Source organism: Myotis yumanensis, unplaced genomic scaffold (assembly GCF_028538775.1).
Source record: "Myotis yumanensis isolate MYYU_CA2020_CCGP unplaced genomic scaffold, mMyoYum1.0.hap1 SCAF_1, whole genome shotgun sequence".
Taxonomy (NCBI): domain Eukaryota; kingdom Metazoa; phylum Chordata; class Mammalia; order Chiroptera; family Vespertilionidae; genus Myotis; species Myotis yumanensis.
Genome location: NW_027223752.1, coordinates 231,468,637 through 231,488,543, shown reverse-complemented (window position 1 = coordinate 231,488,543; position 19,907 = coordinate 231,468,637). Strand labels below are relative to the sequence as shown.

The 19,907-nt window shown below is 43.4% G+C and overlaps 1 protein-coding gene across 3 annotated transcripts in view; it reads left to right on the top strand.

Annotated features, from left to right (window-relative positions):
- Window positions 1-19,351, top strand: part of LOC138997308 (ligand-dependent nuclear receptor corepressor-like protein) — a 43,625-nt gene extending 24,274 nt beyond the window's left edge. The window contains exons 4-5 of one of the 3 annotated variants that reach the window (XM_070398913.1): window positions 739-868; window positions 18,134-19,351. In XM_070398913.1, the coding sequence (XP_070255014.1) occupies window positions 739-868; window positions 18,134-18,354 (351 nt within the window). In that variant the 3' untranslated portion in view covers window positions 18,355-19,351. Of the gene's footprint in view, window positions 1-738; window positions 869-1,396; window positions 1,509-3,963; window positions 5,349-18,133 lie in introns of those variants that run through there. The other 2 variants (XM_070398909.1, XM_070398918.1) reach the window with 2 other exon arrangements.
- Window positions 19,352-19,907: the final 556 nt, after the last annotated feature.

The following is a 19,907-nucleotide window of genomic DNA, read 5'->3' as shown; positions in this document are numbered from 1 at the left end:
GGTGAAAATCCCAAACTAGTCATCTTTTTCGCTTATTTCACATTTCTTTCTCATAGCTCCCTAACTCATGAAATCAGTTCAGATCTGTTTTGTATTTACATAGACAAGGCTGATGATCTTGGAGGCCTGGTTTGGTCTGAGACCATCCTACAGGCTGATTTCTCAGGAATCAGTAGTTGGAGAATAATGTAGTACTACATTTTAACTTTCTTCTTTCTCTTGAAGTCTTTTGGATATTGTAATCATCTCCTGTGTAAATTATTAAATATTAGTGTCTACTGTAAACAGGGTATAAACTAGACAAGCAGCATCTTCTTGTATGGTTGGATCCTAATTCTTTACGTACTGTTGTGAGAGGGCTGAGAGGAAATGAGAACTCAAGAACCTGTACCTGTTTTGGTCAGATTAGTAGGTAAACATAACTGCTTTGTTGTTAAAATTCTCATTGCTGGCCTGTTATATAGTGAAATTATTCAGCAATATATCTTATCTGCTCTTCCCTCTTTTTTGATTATAGTTTTGCTAAAAAATAAGGCTAAGTTGGCCCTCTGTCAGAGCTAAATTTCTTTTTTCCTGACTCCTGTTTCAAATTTAATAATTTCTATATAATTTGATATTTTTAAAAGATAGAACAAATGAGCATTTAGAGAGTTAATTTTTTGCCATTTATAATGGAATCCCACAGTTAAAAAGTGATTTTTTTAATGTTGGTGTTTTTTTATATATATATAATTTTAGGATTGTATACCATCTCTTGATTCTTCACAGTCAACACCAACAGAGGAACTATCATCTCAGGGCCAGTCCAACACTGAAAAGATTGAATGCCAAGCAGAAAATTACCTAAATGCACTCTTTCGAAAGAAAGGTAATGTTGGTACACATTTTTTATGCTTCTGGTGTTCCTTATTTTGTTGCTGTTCTCAAGACTTCAGATGTTCTTTCATGTTTAATAAGTGATAGATATATTACATTGCAAAACTATCTTTAGAATAAATTATAGCATTTATCAGCTGTTTCTTTGGTAGCTTTAGTATGCTTACTTGACATTAAAATGTCAGTATTCTTGTTAATTCCTGTTTATCTAAACTATATATAGTGGGGCCTTGACTTACGAGTGTCCCGATTAACGAGTTTTTCGAGATACGAGCCGTCTCTTGGCCGATTTTTTGCTTTGAGTTGCGAGCTAAAATTCGGGTTACAAGCCAGCTTCAGATACCCCACCGCTAGTTGGCGCAGCGAAGGTCACAGTGAATGCCACAACATCAGCCCAGCATCACGTGTCTCACTCGTTCACTTTAAGCAGTTAGCTCTTAGTTGAAGCATCAGTGTTGTGCTCGCATTTGTGCTTGCAGTTATTTTGCAAAACTTCGTTTTTTCAACCATGGATCTGAAGAAAGTAAGTGTGAAGGACAGTGCTGAGAAGAAGAAGCGGATGATGTGCATTGAATTAAAGAAAGAAATTATCGAAAAACATGACCAAGGTGTGCGTGTAATCGACTTGGCGAAGCAGTACGAGCGTAGCACTTCTACGATCTGCACCATACTGAAGCAGAAGGAGTCGATACAGGCTATAACTCCAGCCAAGGGCGTTAAAATAATTTCTAAACAGCGGACATCTATCCATGAAAATATGGAGAAGCTGCTAATGGTGTGGTTAACGGAGAAGCAGCTCGCAGGAGATACTGTGACGAAGGCTGTAATCTGCGAGAAGGCACGAGCTATTTACGCTGATTTGCTGCAGCAGACCCCAGGCACTTCAGTGGACGAGGCATCGGGCGAGCCGTTTAAAGCCAGTCGGGGCTGGTTCGAAAATTTTAAAAAGAGGATCGGCATTCACTCCGTTGTCACATATGATGAGGCAGCTTGCGCGGATATAAAAGAAGGTGACATCAACGAGCTCATCGAGGAGCACTCCGAGGAACTGACAACGCAGGAGCTAAAGGAGCTACAGACGCAGCAGCACACGGAGGTTTTGCAGGAAATAGATGACACGGAGGAGGAGGAGGAGGAGGAGGAGGAGGAGGAGGAGGAGGAGGAGGAGGAGGTTATCTCTATAAGTGAGATAAAGGAAATGTTGGGAATGTGGGAGAAACTTTCAGACTTTATTCAAAAGAAACACCCAGAAAAAATTGCAACTGGGCGTTCGATGGAGCTATTTAATGACACTTGCCTAACTCATTTCAGAAATATTCTGAAAGGGAGGATGAAACAGATCTCATTGGACAGGTTTTTATCGAAAACTCCTGTAGATGAAAGTGATGAAAGCGTGGCGAAAAGGGCAAAAATCAGCAAATAAGATTCAGTTATTCAGTTCAGCCTTTCTCCTCCAACTCCATCAGCATCTTTAAGTCGTTTGATCTCCAAGGTAAATGCTGTACATTAAACTTAATAAAACAAGTTTATTGCACTACATTCTATTGTTCAGTATTGTGTTTTTATACAATATTCGTTATTTTTAAATACATTTTTCTTATTTAAAAACATTTAACAAAACAATTGTGGTGTTTTTTGGGTGTCCGGAACGGATTAATGGCATTTCAATTCATTGTAATAGTGAAAATTGATTTGACATACGAGTAATTTGAGTTACAAGCTCCGTCAAGGAACAAAATAAACTCCTAAGTCAAGGCCCCACTGTAAACCAAATGAGGCTTGTTTCATTTGTTACTTTACTTGCTACACATTATCAGGCAGAAGTAGCTTTACATCTTCGTTACCCGGGGAAAATATAGAAATATAGAATCTTCCATTTTTTGTTCTTAGCCATTTCTACAGTAGTAGAGTGTCTTAATTTTCACCACATAGTAAGTCATCGTGTAGAGCAGTGGTCGGCAAACCGCGGCTCGCGAGCCACATGTGGCTCTTTGGCCCCTTGAGTGTGGCTCTTCCACAAAATACCATGTGCGGCGTGCACGTACAGTGCGATTGAAACTTCGTGGCCCATGTGCAGTTGTTTTTCGGCCTGGGCAACTCTATTTTGAAGAAGTGGCGTTAGAAGAAGTGGGGGGTGTCGGTCAGTCGGGCGGGGCGACGGTCAGTCGGGTGGGCGACGGGAGACGCAGCACAGGCGGGCCTCGGGATACGCTGCGTGGGGGAGGCGTGCGCAATTCATGCACGAGTTGAGTGAGCCAGTCAGCCAGCAGTGGCGTCCGCAAATCGCGAGCGGGTGACAAAAGTACCTACTCGAAGCATAAAGTTACCAGTATTTTTCCAACCAGCTGCAAATCTTACAGGTATTTTTGTCATCAATTTAAGAATTGTAATTATTTTGTGTTGGTGGCTTTATTATTATAAAATGAAACATTTTTTTAGGTGCCCTGTTTGACATGGCTACAAAGAAGAAGCAAAGAAAAACGGAAGATGAAAACCGTGAATTTAAAGTTGAATGGACTGAGACTTTCGCGTTTATTCAAAACTTAAATGGTCTTCCGACCTGTCTTATTTGTCAGGAAAAATTGGCACATAACAAGAAATCAAATTTGGAGAGACACTTTACAACTAAACACGTGTCATTTAGTACTAAATATCCTGTTGGTGATGCAAGGAAGAAAGCAGTTGAGGAACTTCAGAAGAGTCAAGAAAAATCAAGTTCTGTATTTAATTACTGGATGCAATCTTCCAACAATGTTAATATTGCAAGTTTTGTGGTTAGTCAAGAGATTGCTAAGAGAGGAAAACCATATACAGACGGCGAATACATAAAAAGTTGTTTTATAAATGCATCCAAAGAGCTATTTCGGGATTTTAAGAACAAAGCAGATATTCTAAAAAAAATTACAGAGTTACCATTGTCTGCTAAAACAGTGAAAGATAGAACAGTCCAAATGTCTTCACATATAACCAATCAGCAAGTCGAAGATCTTAAATTGGTTTCAGCTTTATCAATAGCAGTTGACGAGTCTTGTGACATAAATGATACAGCGCAAGTTTCACTTTTTGTACGATTTATTTCACCTACAGGTCCTAAAGAAGAACTTCTGGGATTATTGCCACTCAGAGGTCAAACACGTGGAGAGGATATAGCAAATGCTGTAATTGAGTGCATTGAAAAACATCATATTCCACTCGATAAAATTGTCTCAATTTCAACAGACGGGTCGAAAAGTATGACGGGCGTAAGAAACGGGTTTGTTGCTATTTTGAAAGAAAAAATTAATCACGAGATACTTACTTACCATTGCATCATTCATCAAGAAGCGCTTTGTGTGCAGACATTTCCAGAAGAAATTTGCAAAGTTATGGAATTGGTGATTAAGATTATCAAGTCCATTATAGCTAAAGCTCTTAATCATCACCAATTTAAAGAATTTTTAGTTGAAATGGAGAGTGAGTATGCAGATCTTCTACTGCATAACAAGGTACATTGGTTATCAAGAGGAAACGTTTTAAAACATTTCGCTTCCTTATTAACAGAAATTAAAGCATTTCTCCTTGAGAAGGGTGTTCACTATCCAGAACTAACGAAAGATCAGTGGATCCAAAAATTTTATTTCATGGTAGACGTTACATCTCACCTAAATCAGCTTAATCGTAAACTACAGGGGAAAGGAAACACAGTTTTTTCGATGTTAGAAGAAGTTATTTCATTTGAAAACAAATTATCTCTTTTTGCTCAAGATTTTGAAAGAGAAACTTTGATTCACTTTCCAAGCCTGTTGAAACATCGCCAAGAAAATAATTCTGATATTGACATTTGCTATTTCAAAACAACACTTTTAAATATGAGGGAAGCTTTTCTCAACAGGTTTCAGGAACTCAGAAACAGCAAAGCGACCTTAGCCTTTGTTAAAAAACCTCTCAATGCTACTGTAACAGAATTAAATTTTTCTCCCTTTAATATTGACATTGGCAACTTTGAAATGCAATTGCTGGATTTAAAAAATAAAGAACTATGGAGCTCAAAATTTGAACGTCTTTGTGTTGATATAGAAATATTGGAGAAAAACAAATGTGAACTTATTTCACAGCACAAGTGGTCTGCTTTGAAAGACCTGGAGAAGGAAGATATGTTGATTTTTAACACCTGGAATAGTATTCCTGACTCATATAATCAACTGAAAAAACTAGCGTTTGCTGTTCTTTCCTTATTCGGGTCTACATATTTATGCGAACAATCATTTTCAAGCATGAACCTTATGAAGACTAAATTGAGAGGTCGTCTTATTGATGAGAACCTGGAATCGTGCCTAAAGTTAAAAACAACAACATACAAACCTGACTTACCCAAACTTTCCAAGGAGATGCAAGGCCATTGTTCACATTAGTGTTTGTCAGTCATTGTCATGATTTAATTTTATGGATATTGTAAGGAATTTAATTTTATCAATAAATAATATCATTATTAAGTATGATATCAAGTTTTATTCAACGTACCTATAGTTTAACTAAGACTTAAAACTTTAAGTAAAGTTTATTTAGTTAATTTTAGGGAATGCTGTTGAGTTAAAGAAGATGTAGTGTCGAGGATTGAGAAAGGTATGTTGAGATGGTTTGGACATATAGAGAGGATGAACGAAAGGAGATAGACGAAACAAGTACACAAGACTAGTGTGGATGGGAGAGTTGGAAGGGGTCGACCTCAGCGAACTTACCTCAATCAGATTGAGGACGTTTTTAGCAAAGGCCAGCTTAGGAGTACCCTAATTAAGTTAATAACATTGTACCTACCTATATAGTTTAAGTTTAGAAAATTTGGCTCTCAAAAGAAATTTCAATCGTTGTACTGTTGATATTTGGCTCTGTTTACTGAGTTTGCCGACCCCTGGGTTATATGAATAACATCTGAGGATCTGGGCACATTTATTCATTCAACAAGTATTGGAACTGATCTAGGTGCTGGGAGTAGAGGAATGAGCGAACAGAAAAAAATCCCTGCCCTCCAGAGATTTCCTTCTCTGAGCGGCTGGGATGACGTGCTGAGAAAGTGTGTGATGGAGCCACTAAACCCTTAGCCCAGCCAAACTCTCACCCTGATGGTGACCTCAGGCATGTGCAGACTGTCACGAAGGGACAGTGAATTTGCTTTTGCTCCCAATAGCAGAATTACCTTATCAAGATGGTAACCTTGATCGGATGGAGGTGTTCCAAGGAGCCGAAGGGCAGGCTTTTGTTCAAGTGTGTGTATTTCTGGCGAGAGAGTTCACAGCTTTCGAAAGAGTTTCAGAAGTGTCTGTAGCACCTTAAGAGTTTTAAACCACGACCCATCAGGGCCAGCTGCAAAGTCGCCAGAGCTAATCAGGTCAACACAGTTCACTCGCATGGTCACCCAAGTGTGGAGAGAAAGTGTAGTTCCTTTAGTTTGACTGTAGCTAATGACCTGGTCATTCATACGATCTCTCCAGGGAATGCTAAGCCTCCCTGGGATACAGCAGCTATTCCATCACTCGCCTTCTCCTGAAGGTGGCTCTTAGGTGATGGAAGAGGGAGGCACCCACACACGTACTCCTGGCCTCCTGCTGGCTCTGGGGGGTGCACTGGCTAGGTTCACTGGGCTCCTGGCCCCCTGACTGCCACTTGCCCTGCCAGCCTCCCCAGCGCTGTCTGAGGCTGGAATAATTCATGAAACGTTCTTTCAACTGGTCCGAGTCCAGTCACTGCCTGAAGGCTTGTCCTCATCTTGGATCCTGCTGGCCATAGACACCTGAGTGGCCAGCAAGTCCTCGCTCGCTCCAGCTCACCTGTCTGCTGGTCCACGCCCAGGCTCTGCTGCAGAGTCACCCACCTGCCTCAGCAGCCCAGGAGCCCTGCTCCCAGGCATGGGGGGGTAGGGGGGGTGGGGGCGCGTCCTGGGCTCCTCTCCATTTCCTCTTACAAAGTAATTAAGGTGATTCAGACTATTAATCTCCCCTCGAATTGCACTTAAGAAGTTTCCTGCTACTAATATGATATAGTCAAATATGAAATAAATTCCGTTTTAAAATTTAAGTCTCCAGACTTAATTAAAAATTTAAAAGTTAAATCACAGAATAGTCTGTAATTGGTAAGAAATAGTATATAATTGGTATGAAAGTAAAATCTCACACTCGGAGCCCATTGAGATGGTTATATTCCCCCCACACCTGGAAGAAACTCACAGAACTCACTTCCTGCCTAGTGCTTCAAGCGGCCTTGACACTAGCTGCAGGTCCATAGGGGAACATAACATGGTCCTATGCCTTAGGTGCCGCCCAGCCCTTTCGGGGTCACCGTTTCCTCATTCGGAGATTGAGAAATCTAGACTACATGCTAACGACCACCTAGTGTACTTTACATACTTCCTTCCTTGTCTGACAACAGTTACTCAAGATACATAATACTATCTTTATTTTACAGACTCCAGAGAACTTAAGTAGCTTGCTCAAGACACATCCTATATAATAGAGGGAATATGCTAATTGACCACCACGCCCTCACAAGATGGTGGCACCCACAGCCACAAGATGGTGGCGCCTACAGCCACAAGATGGCAGCACCCAGTCCCCTCAGCCCCACCAGGGGCATCGGGTTCTCTTGCACGCCCCACTGACTGAGACTCAGGCAAGCAGAGCCGGCCGAGGCATAGGCAAGCCTCAGATGGTGGCTGCCCACCCAGCCTGAGGCGCAGGTAACCAGGGCCAGCTGAGGCTTACGCTGCCGGCAGTGGCAGTGGCAGAGGTGTGATGGGGGTGTCGCCTTCCCCTGATCCCCGGGTCACGTCCCGCCCCTGAGGGCTCCCGGACTGTGAGAGGGGGAAGGCCGGGCTGAGGGACCCCCCACCCCCACCTCCAGTGCATGAATTTTCATGCACCGGGCCTCTAGTTACTAATAAAGAATGGAGGAAGGGTTCAACCCCCATCTGCATAATATCAAGACCACCATTCTCCCTCTACCCCATGCTTGCTTTTCCTGAAAGACTCGAGAAACTCCTTCCAGGGCTTCTGCAGATGGCCATGCAAGTTGCACCCGCCCAAGGGGTATCTGCTCAAATCAAGTCCATGTTCCCCTGGCTTGTCATGGCCTGAACGCTCAGGGATGCTCCCACCCAGAGAGGGAGTCTCTTCCTTACGCTCACCAAGGTGTCTACTAGGCTCATAGTGCTTTATCCCTGTCCATATAAAGTCCAAATGTTCATTATAAAGATTAGTTAATGACATGGATTACAGCATGATAATGATGATTACTTTTCATATGTCCCTTAGAAGTATCATATCATTGATAGATTATCACTCCCCATTTTTCTTTTAGTTGTGCTTATTAAAGCAGGAGTAGGGCTTCATAAGAAACCTATGTTACCATGACCCACATGAAATTATTGCCAAATAAATTAGGGTTTATGCTCTCCCTTGCTCAACTGCAAGGCACCAGTGAGCCAACAGGTCACATGCCAGGCTTTGTGCTGAATTCTCCACATGAATCCTCTCATTTCATCCTCACAAAAACCTGAGTAGTTATTCTGATCACTATCTATTGAGTTAAAGAATTAGAAACCTAGTTTTCTCCCTTGTAAAATAACCAGCTTGAATAAGATGATCTCTCATTTTGCTTTTCACTCTAAAATGTTTTTTAATCTTATTTTAAAAATTGATTTTATAGAGAAAAAGGGGGAAGAGGGGGAGAGAGGGAGAGAGAGAGCTTGCCTTGAGGGCTTCCATCCAATTCCAAAGGCGGGGACACTAGGGTACGTCTCAGGGGAGGATCTCAATAGAATATTCATCATTTTCTCAGGTGTGTCCTTTCAAGGTCATGGTCTGGGGGTCATTAGTCAGTGCAGCTGGCTCTGAGGTCAGCCACTAGGACAGTGATGGCGAACCTATGACATTCGTGTCAGAGGTGACACATGAACTCATTTTTTTGGTTGATTTTTCTTTGTTAAATGGCATTTAAATATATAAAATATCAAAAATATAAATCTTTGTTTTACTATGGTTGCAAATATCAAAAAATTTCTATATGTGACACAGCACCAGCGTTAAGTTAGGGTTTTTTAAAATGCTGACACGCCGAGCTCAAAAGGTTCGCCATCACTGCACTAGGACCTACATCTACTCAGAGGACAGACCTTGTGAAGACCCAGGCCGTCTGCAAGCCAAGGAGGCAGGCCTCAGAAGAAACCAGCCCTGCTGACACTTGGAACTCAGACTTCCAAGCCCTAGAACTGTGAGACATAAATTTCTGATGTTTAGAAACTAGGATTCTGAGATTGAATGACTTTTTAAAAACTGAAGCGGTGTGATCACTTTTCACCACTAGGGGGAAGCAGTCCACTGGCTCTCATTGCATTGTGTCCTGGGCTGTGACCATTGGCTGGACAAGAGACCTTGAATGGTTCTTCCAACTCAGAATCAGTCTGATTCTAATATGCAATTCCAAATTTTAATCAAATAGGAAAAGCCCTTTTACATTTTATATAAAATTACTGGCTAATTATTATGGCTGTCATTTCTCAGGGCGGTATTGCAGGACCCCAGAAGATAGAAACTGCTAGAATGTTAGAGGTCTTCTATCTTCCAGTCTTCTGTAAAGTCACAGCCACAAAAGGTTTTCTTTTTAGTCCTCTAGGGGCACAACAATAAAATGCTTGGTTAACTGATAACTTATCAAATATAAAAAGAAACGGGACAACCCTGATGGGATCAATTTTTTTTTTTTAATCTGGAAAGGTTCACTCTTTAAAAGTTATTATCATTATAATAATACAAACCAAGAAAATTTGGAAAACACAAAACTATGAGAAAGCAAATAAATATTAACCCAATATGGATATTTTAATTTACTTTCTTAAATGATTGATACCTTAAATCTTTTCTGGAGTAAGGAAAGCAGATGGATGGATGGATGATTACACAGGAAACATCTCAATAGTTTCTAAACCTGAGCTTTAAAAAACTAAATAAGAATCTACTGGGGACGGGGAGGAGAGAGGATAATAGATTCCTCTGTGTGTGTGTGTGTGTTGTGTGTGTGTGTTTTCTCTGAGTTCTCTAGTTGAAAGTTTAGACGTGGCATTTGGAAACTGCTGATGTACTCGAATTTGTGGGTGGTGCCACAGAAAATATTCAGGGCCTGCAAGGTTAAGTTTCACTAACCCAAATTTAAATTTCACTAACCCAAATTTCCAAGGCCAAATTGCAATTAAAGTAGTTTTTTAAAAAAGAAATGGTTTTGCAATAGGAAAAATTGTAGAAGGCATATATTTGACACATTGACACCTAATGATACTTCCTTTTTTTTCTCTTTTAAAAAAAATATATTTTTATTGATTTCAGAGAGGAAGGGAGATGGAGAGAGAGATAGAAACATCAATGATGAGAGAGAATCATTGATCAGCTGCCTCCTGCACGCCCCTCACTGGGGATCGAGCCCGAAAGCTGGGCATGTGCCCTTGACTGGAATTAAACGTGGGACCTTTCAATCCTCAGGTCAATGCTCTATCCTCTGAGCCAAACTGGCTAGGGCGATACTTCCTTTTTTTTTTTTTTTAAATATATTTTATTGAATTTCCACAGAGAAGAAGGGAGAAGGATAGAGAGTTAGAAACATCGATGAGAGAGATCGATCAGCTGCCTCCTGCACAGCCCCCAGTAGGGAAGTGCCCGCAACCCAGGTACATGCCCCTGACCGGAATCGAACCTGGGACCCTTGAGTCCGCAGGCCGACGCTCTATCCACTGAGCCAAACCGGTTCGGCAATACTTCCTTTTTTAAGTCAGCAATATTTATTAGAGGAAGGAGTTTATCTGAAACCTCCACTACTCAGAACAGTTTGCGGCTGGAGGTATAAAGAGAACAAACTGCTGAACAAGGGAGTGAGTGCTATCGCTCACTCATGACCTTCATTCACATTACAAGGAAGATTATTCCCCAAGAAGATCAAGGTCAGGGGATTATTGAAGGAGGGTCCCAGACCTGATAGTGGTGAGAATAAGAGAAGACTATTCATCTTTACTCTTAGCTCATGGAGGCCTGAGAATGCAAGGAAACGCTTTAAAAGGCATGTGGCCAGACCTTCGAGTATAAAGACCTTTAGATTCGGTTCTTGTAAGTAAGCAGGACTAGATTCCCTTAAGGCTGGATGACAGGAGAGCTGGGAGGGGGAGGCCAGTCACCCTAGGTGAGACTCTTGCCAAAAAAGGAGATTAAGACCAGAAGTATCATCTGGCCAATTTGGTTCAGTGGTTGAGCATCGACCCATGAACCAAGAAGTCATTGGTTCAATTCCTGGTCAGGACCCATGCCCTGTTTTCAGGCCAATCCCCAATAGGGGACATGCAGGAGTCAGCCGGTCAATGGTGTTTCTCTCTCATCAATGTTTCTACCTCTCTATCCCTCTCCCTTCCTCTCTCTCTAAAAATCAATGAAAACAAATTTTAAAAGACCTGAGGAACAGAAAGTTCAAGTGGGCTTGAAAGCTAAGACAAGAACTACCTAGTTAGAAAGACTCACAGTTGAGACCTGAGTCAGGTAGAGACGTGAGACAGTATGGAAGGGAGAGGACTGTTATGATTCACTGGCAGCCAACATGGCACTCACATCAGGAGCTGCTGGGAGCAAAGTCCACCTGCCTGGGCCAGCAGCCTGACTCAGAGGTACCCAGGGACCACGGAGCCTCAGAAAATCCCCTCTGGAGGTCAGAAATGAGACGGTGCTTCTTAAGTGAGACTGCTGCTCACTGGTTCACGGGCCAGCATCATCAGCATCACCAGAGAGCTGGTTAGAAAGGCAGAATCTCAGGCCCTACTCCAGAGCCATTGAATCAGAAAGTGCACTTTTACAGGACCCTGGGGCCATTCTAAAACTCGAGGTTAGGAGTTCTAGACCACCCAACCGTAGTGGTGAGTCAATGGCACCAAGAGTGGCCACTGCAGACTCATTCATTCATTAACTTAGGAAGACGTCCGACCTGAGGGGTCCTGATGCAAGTGCAGAATTAGCAGAATCAATAGGTTAATGGCTACACTCCGTGCAGATAAGAAGAGTACGGGGATCTTAGACTGCTCAAGGTACAGAAGTGTAGCATTACATTTATATTCACTGGTAGAATTGATAAAAATGAAACAAATCTATTTCTTGTGTATTTCACTTGTCAAAGGCAGGTCAAAATATTGCCTTAACTCTAGGAAAATCACGACTACAGGTGTTGCATGCTCACGATGCTTCAGGCATTCTTTCTCGAACTTCACAAATCTCCTCTTCCTCAAATTCAGTCCCTACATAGATTCAACTGGCCTCCACTTCCACAAACTGCATCCCGCTGCAATTGTTGGGCATTGGTTTTCTAACTCTGGAACTAGATTCTGTGGGACTCAGAAACACATTTCTACAGTTCTCACATTTCAGAATCAGCCGGTTAGCTTTTGAAAAATACAAACTTTCAACTCACCCTCTTCGAGATTCTGAGTCAAAGAGTCGGGGGTGAAACCTGGAGCGCCCCGTCTCTAGAAGCACCCCAGGGAAATCTTACACATGTGGGCCACAACTGTGCCCTGAGACATGTGAGTCTAGTGATTAATGATCGCTTCCTACCCAGAGGCCTCCACTTCCCCAGAGGTGAAGGAGGGTTAACTAGAGCAGCCCCAGAGATGCGCTGGCTTTACAAGCGCCTCTGTTACACCAGTGATGCCAATGAAATCGGGTTGAAACAGGGCAGAACTTGGACTGACTCACCTTGCAGTGCTTCCCTGGCAGGATGGGGTGCCTGGAACTTGAGCCTCTGCCACCTGGAGAGAACAGTGACTCACAGGTGAAGCCTAAGAGGTTAGGGATTTTGTATTCTCCAGCAATTCTCTCAGAAAACTGTCCCGATATAACCCCGCTAGAAGCAGCAGATTGCACAATGATAATTTTTTATTTATTTTTACTTTTTAAATATATTTCTATTGATTTCAGAGAGGAAGGGAGAGGGAGAGAATTAGAAACATCCATGATGAGAGAATCATCTATCGGCTGCCTCTTGCACACCCCACACTGGGAATCGAGACTGCAACTAGAGCATATGCCCTGACCAGGAATCGAACAGTGACCTCCTGGTTCATTAGGTTGAGGCTCAACCACTGAACCATGCCTGCGTGATGCTTTGATTTTTATGTAAGGGGAATAGAAAGGTGTCGATATTGTTGGGTGAAGGAGAGTACAGCCATGATCCTTGCAGGTCAGTTAGGCAAGAATGCCTCCCAGTTACTATGGGAGGGTAGGTCCTATTTAGTGGGGAGGCACCTCACACTCGCACGCGTGGTCTCTGCACTAGGAAATGCGATGGCAGGTACATCTGCGACAGTCACTCTGATGAGGACAGTATCTAACTTCTCTGCATCAAGCATTCACCTTTGGAAATGCAGGGGGCACAGAAGAATTACTAGCCTTGGTTGGACCCTGTCGATGTATAAACACTCTACCCAAAGTGGTCATCTGTACTGATCAATTCTCACAACAGCCCTTAGCGGTGGGTACACGGAGGAAGGAGGCAGGGAAGCATTGAATAATGTGCCCAAAGTCACAGCGTCAGGTGGCTCTGAGGTGAGCAGTCTGGCGCTCGAACCCAGTTTACTATGACAGTGTCTGTCTGCAACTCATTTATGGCATTTATTTGTTCTCGATACAAATCCTTTGCTGATTCCATGGACTGCAAATATCTTCTCCCAAGCTCTAGTTTGCTCTTTTATTCTTGATGTCTTTTTCTTGAACAGAAGTTCTTCATTGCAATGGAATTGGATTTATCAATCTTTTTTTTTTTATCTTGTGGTAGTTTTTGGTTCCCTATTTAAGACAGCTTGGCCTACCTCGGGTTCACCAAAATCATCTCCTGTGTTATCTCCTACACCAGTGATGGCGAACCTTTTGAGCTCAGTGTGACAGCATTTTGAAAAACCCTAACTTTACTCTGGTGCCGTGTCACATATAGAAGTTTTTTGATATTTGCAACCATAGTAAAACAAAGACTTATATTTTTTATATTTATTTTATATATTTAAATGCCATTTAACAAAGAAAAATCAACCAAAAAAATGAGTTCGCGTGTCACCTCTGACATGCGTGTCATAGGTTCGCCATCACTGTCCTACACACTGACTTGGAAATGAGTTTTGTGTTTGATGTGAGGTAAGGGTTGAAACTCCCTTTCTCCCTCATGGATATCCAGCGCAACCAGCTTCATTTATTAAAAAAAGACTGCAATAACACAGCTCTGCAATACTACCTTTATAATAAATCAAATGTTCAGATAAGAATGCTAACTCACTTTTCAATATCAGTTTGGCATTAACTAGTGCACAAAATAAATGATATTGGAATACATTTTCAATTTCAGGAGATTTTACTAAATATCTGATCACGATACTCTAATCCCACATGTATTTAAATTTAGATGTATGCCTCCACTGGTGAAACTCCATGAAGGTTTAATGCACCTCTCTCCTATCTCAGAGCTTTCCAATGTTGTGTGAGGAGAAAATGTTCTCTCGGGGTGGTGGGTGGAGGGTAAGGGAGAGCTTAGAAATGAATGCAGAGAGGAAACATATGAATCCTTCACCACATAAACTCATTTGTTCAGGCCAAAGAAAATCACCAGTTTCTCTCTCCGCGACCCCCCCCTCCCCCCCCCCCCCGCCCCTGGATTTTTCTGGACTTGTAATGTGCTAACACCTAGGGAGCTGCATTAAGAAGCATTTCCCATATTCATCGGACCACAGAGTCTTTTGATCTCAGATCACAGGGCCTCCATTCTGTTTAATGAGGAGTAGAGAAGCCATTCTGTTCCTGTCCCAAACCTGTAAAGTCACCTGCGTCTGATCTCATTCCTTCCCTCCTCCTCCGTTCCTGGGGCTCACCCTCCAGTCTAGGATTGTTGTTGTACACTGGGGAGAGCTTGTACTACATGGTGGCTGAAGCAAGGGAGAGAGGCAGAGAATTCCCATGCTGTTAGAGGTGGAAGCAAGATGACTTGGTGATGGGCTGCATTGAAGAGTGAGGGAAAGTGAAGATTTAAAGGTGACGCCTAGCCCTAACCCGTTTGGCTCAGTGGATAGAGCGTCGGCCTGTGGACTGAAAGGTCCCAGGTTCGATTCCGGCCAAGGGCATGTACCTTGGTTGCGGGCACATCCCCATAGGAGGTGTGCAAGAGGCAGCTGATTGATATTTCTCTCTCATCGATGTTTTTAACACTCTATCCCCTCTCCCTTCCTCTCTGTAAAAAATCAATAAAATATATTTTTAAAAAAATAAAAATAAAGGTGACGCCTAAATATCTAGCTTGAGCAACAAAGTGAATGTCCTGCTTTAAAAAAAATTTTTATGTTTGTTTGTTTAGTATATTTTTATTGATTTCAGAGAGGAAGAGAGAGGGGAGAGAGAGATCGAAACATCAATGATGAGAGAGAATCATTGACCAGTTGCCTCCTGCACAACCCCTATTGTGGACTGAACCCACAACCCGGGCATGTGCCCTTGACCAGAAATGAACCTGGGACCCTTCAGTCCATAGGCCGACACTCTATTCACTGAGCCAAACCAGCGAGGGCTGTTTGTGTGGTTTTTTTTAATTGATTTTAGAGAGAGGGAATAGAGAGGGAGAGAGAAAAACATTGATGTGAGAGAGAAACATTGATCAGTTGCCTCCTGCATGCACCATGACCAGGTAAACAGACACCTGGGTATGTGCCCTGACTGGGAATTGAACCTGCAACCCTTTGGTGTATGGAGGACACCCCAACCAACTGAGCCATATTGTCCAGGGCAGATGTCTTGCTTTTAACTGAGATGGAGGACACAGAAGCAGAAACAGCCCTGGTGGGGATTAAGGAAAGAGGCAGCAGAGCAAAAATGGTTCCATTGTACACGAGTTGAGTTTGAAGGACTTTGAAACACCCAAGTGGAAATGGGCACTAGGCAGCTGGATGTATGGGTCTGGAGCTTGGGTGAGTCATCCTGGCTAATGATACCAATTTTGCAAGCAAAAGCATATAGCTGGAATGGAATTAGGGGGATGATAAGATTGGCAAGTAGGGTATTTATGCTTGGATGATATGAGGGCCATTGGATGATATGAGCACCACATACCTAATCTTGACGAAGGCCAGAGGAAAAGAGACTGGAAAGGTGTGGCCTCGGAGGCAGGAGATAAAGATACTTGTTAGAGGACAAGAGTGGTCAACAAGCTAAAATGCTGTTGAAAGGCCAGTGAGCAAGAATAAGGACTGAGGAGAGTCCAGTGGATTCTGCAAAGTGGAGATTACTTATCTTGGCAAGAGCAATTTCAAAGGTCTTTTCCATCTTCACCAAATCTTGTAAAAATGGAGGCTACTCATGTCACTCCTCTGCTTTTCTAATTTACAGTGTCTGAGAAGGGATCTGGTCTCTTCACTTCCAACCAGTCATTTCCTGTCCTACAATTCTCTGTTCCTTTCACACTTGCCTCCTTGTTGTGTCTTTAAAAAGCCAGGAAGGCTCCTGCCACAGGGCCTGTGCGCTTGCTGTTTGCTCTGCCAGAAGTGATGCTCCCAGATTTCTGTCAAACTCACCCCTTTGCTTCCTTCAGGTCTTTGCTCAAATGTTACCTTTCAGTGAGGCCTTACTTGACACTCCATTTAAATCACTTTTGTTTCCACTCAAGCCCTTTCCCTATTTCCTACTTTATTTTTCTTCACAGCACTCATCACCATTGACATACTGTCTATTTAATTGACTTACTTTACTGTCTGTCATCCCATCCTCCTTCAAAAGTAAGTTATATGAGGGAAGAGATTCTGTCCACTCGTGTGTCCCCAGAACCTAGAACAGTGCCTATAACATAATGGGCACCTACAAATATTTGATGAGTAAATTAATGCACTAAAATTTTCAGCTGATGAAAATGGTTTATCCTGATATCCCCGAGGGACCTTTCAGGAAAGGTTGGTGGACTGAGGGCTGCTCATTTCTTTTGAGCAAAATGAAGAAGAGCTGCCGCCATTTTCTTCCATGATCTTGGTTCAAACTCCTCTTCCTCTTCTTATGTCACCAGGACCTGCCCATCCAAGGTCTTCGAAATCGCACATTGTGTCTCTGCACCCTCTCCTTTCCCTTCTTGCTGTTACTACCCCGTTTCAGATTCATGAATGGAATAATGATGCAGGAAAAGGTAGATATGGAGAACATAAGCTAGAGAAAATGCTTCAAATAAGTTTGGCTGTAAAGAAGCAGAGAGAGAGGTGGTTCCTGGAGGGGACTGTGGGTGCCAGGGAAGTTGAGATGTTTTTGTTTGCTATTTTTCCTTTTTTTCTTAGCTTTTTACTTAAAAAAAAGTATTGCTTCACAGAAAATTGGAAAGAAAGTACAGCGAGGTTCTGTTTGCTCGTCACTTGGTTTTCCTACAAATACATAACCACAGCACAATATCAAAACCAGGAGATTGACAGTGGTGTAACCTGCCTGTGTAATTCCCTGCTACTCTGTGACATGGGCAGAGGAGCAGTTTGCTCATCAGATCAGTCATGGGCAGGACTAGGGCATTGTTTCTGGAAGCTTTTTTCTCCGGCCCTCATGCCTCCCTTTTATTACACCCTTCTGCTGAATCAGCCACGGTTGGCTTCTGCTGACAACAGCAGCCTCTGTTAGCCTTTCGAAATCTTCCTTAATCCAGCATCACTGTCTTTTATGACCACCTTTTATTCCAGGCCTGACCCCTTCACCCCAAGCCAAGCCAACACTTCACACACCCCTCCATATCCTCATGTCCTCCTTAATCATCTGCATTCTTTTCATGCTACTGGCTCACTTCACGCTTTTTAATATTTTGCATTTATTATCTGAAGGACACAAGTGGGACCTATCCTGTTCTTTAATTGTCAATGTCACATCTATTAGACCTTGATCATGCATTCATTCAAACATTGTATGAACACCTTGTGTGTGTGTGTGTGTGTGCCAGCCACAGTCTAGATTCTAGATTTAGAGATGAAAGTCAGGGCTCCCAAGAGGCCTCAGGGTAACAAACAATGGGCACACAGGTGATTAGCACTTTGAGACAGGCTGCTCTGGGGGCAAAGGAAGGGCACATAACCCAGATGTGGAATATCAGTGAAGGTTTCCTGGAGGACATGGCATAGACCAAAGTCTTGGTCAAGCAGAGAAGGGGGCAGAAAGAACTGGAGCATACACACAGGTAACTGTATGAACACTGTCGATTTTTATCTCTTTACTAGAGGCCCGGTACACAGATTCCTGCACCGTTGGGATCCCTCGGCATAGCCTGTGGGGATCGGGCCGAAAACCACAGTCCAACACCGCCTGCCGCTCCTGCTCATCCCGGCCCAGCTGTGCCTGCCATGGCCGCTGCTCGGTAGGCTCGCTGCCGCTCCACTGCGGTCTCCAAGCTGTGGCGGCCAGCTGTGAGCCCTGCGTCTGGCATGTGTTGGTCAGCTGAGTGGCGCTACTGCTGTGGGAGCGCGCTGCCCCCTGGTGGTCAGTGCGCGTCATAGAGACTGGTCGACCAGTTGTTCGGTCGCTTAGGCTTTTATATATAGAGATAGTTGTCCTCTATCTTGTCTCTACTAGATCATAAAGTCTTTGAGACCAGGGACACAAATTCTGTTGTATCCCACAGTTTCCAACAGAAAAATACAGGAAATACTTTGTATTTAGAGTTTGATGGATGACTAACTTTTAGATCCCAAAATGGTCAATATAATACTGTTCAGTAAGGACAAAAGTTTTTTGGAGGCTGTGCAATTTCTTTCTCCCATATCCCATTAGGCACATGAAAATGCACATGCTGTGGTCCTTGAAGCAAATGAGGATATGCCAGGAAGCAAGTTATTCCTTGTGGGAGCAGCAGACAAGTAAAATGAAGGGAACACACTCAGTTGAGTGGAGATAGTGACAACTCTGCACCATGGTCGCCTCTGAAGTTGACAGACAAGGTTGGGAGAAAGGTTTTAGCCCTTAATTTTTGGTTGTGGAAACTGCAGCTTGATCTCATTGAAACTAGAGTTCTAAAGTGATTACAAAGATTTCTCTCTGTTTAAAGAGAACATAGGTGACTTCTGGAGAGTTTGCTGAGTTTATGATGCAACTCTTCTTTAACTATCTAAAGGAGGTGGAAGCCAAAGAGGACTAACATTCCTGACTCTCAAGAAAGGACAGTCAAATCTCTGCTGGGCCAGCCCTCTTCTAGACAGTCTCTGCTTTCTGAGACTCAGACCAAGGCAGAAACTGCGCACTTGGGTTCTGTACCCGCCTACCCGCCCGCCCTGAGCTAGAGCCAAAGACTCAGTTAAAACTAGCATCAGGTGTAACATGTAGGATGGCTTTCGTATGCCTTCTCGAGCTTCTCATGTTCTCAGAATTGCATTCAGCCGTGCACTTTTTTTACCACACAATATTTTAAACATCTTTAAAAAAATAAAATGTATTAAAACATTGAGCACTATTCACAAAGCTCCTGTCTTCAAAACAGTATTTGGGGTAACTGCCCTACAAAGTTACACCTTTGGACCAGATGTAAGTTCCAAAAAAACTGAAGAAAACAAATAAAAGGGCAGGAACTAAGAAAACAACTCTGTAGGAGCCTCATTCCTACAATAAGACCTCTGCTGCACAGCCACGTGCATTTCCTATTTCCTGGTGTTCCCCAGAGCCCCGCCTCCATCCCCGCGCCTCGTTACGTCAGAGCCTAGACCCCGCCCTCTCTAGGGCGCTGGGAGGAGAGCCCCGCCTTTCCGATCCCCACGGCACGTGCACGCGCACGATGGCAACCTGATCCCAGCCACAGCCTCGTGCCCATCTCCCCGGACCACCCAGGCTTTCGGGGCCGAACCGCTCGCCCCGCCCCCATGTACCCGCCCCGCCCTTAAGGCGCGCCCCCCCTGGCTCGCATTAGAAAGTCCCGCCCCTAAACGCCCTCCAGCCCCGTCCCCTGAGCGCGCGCCCGCCGCCCCGGAAGCCCCGCCCCTCACTGCCCTCCTGCTCCGACCCTGG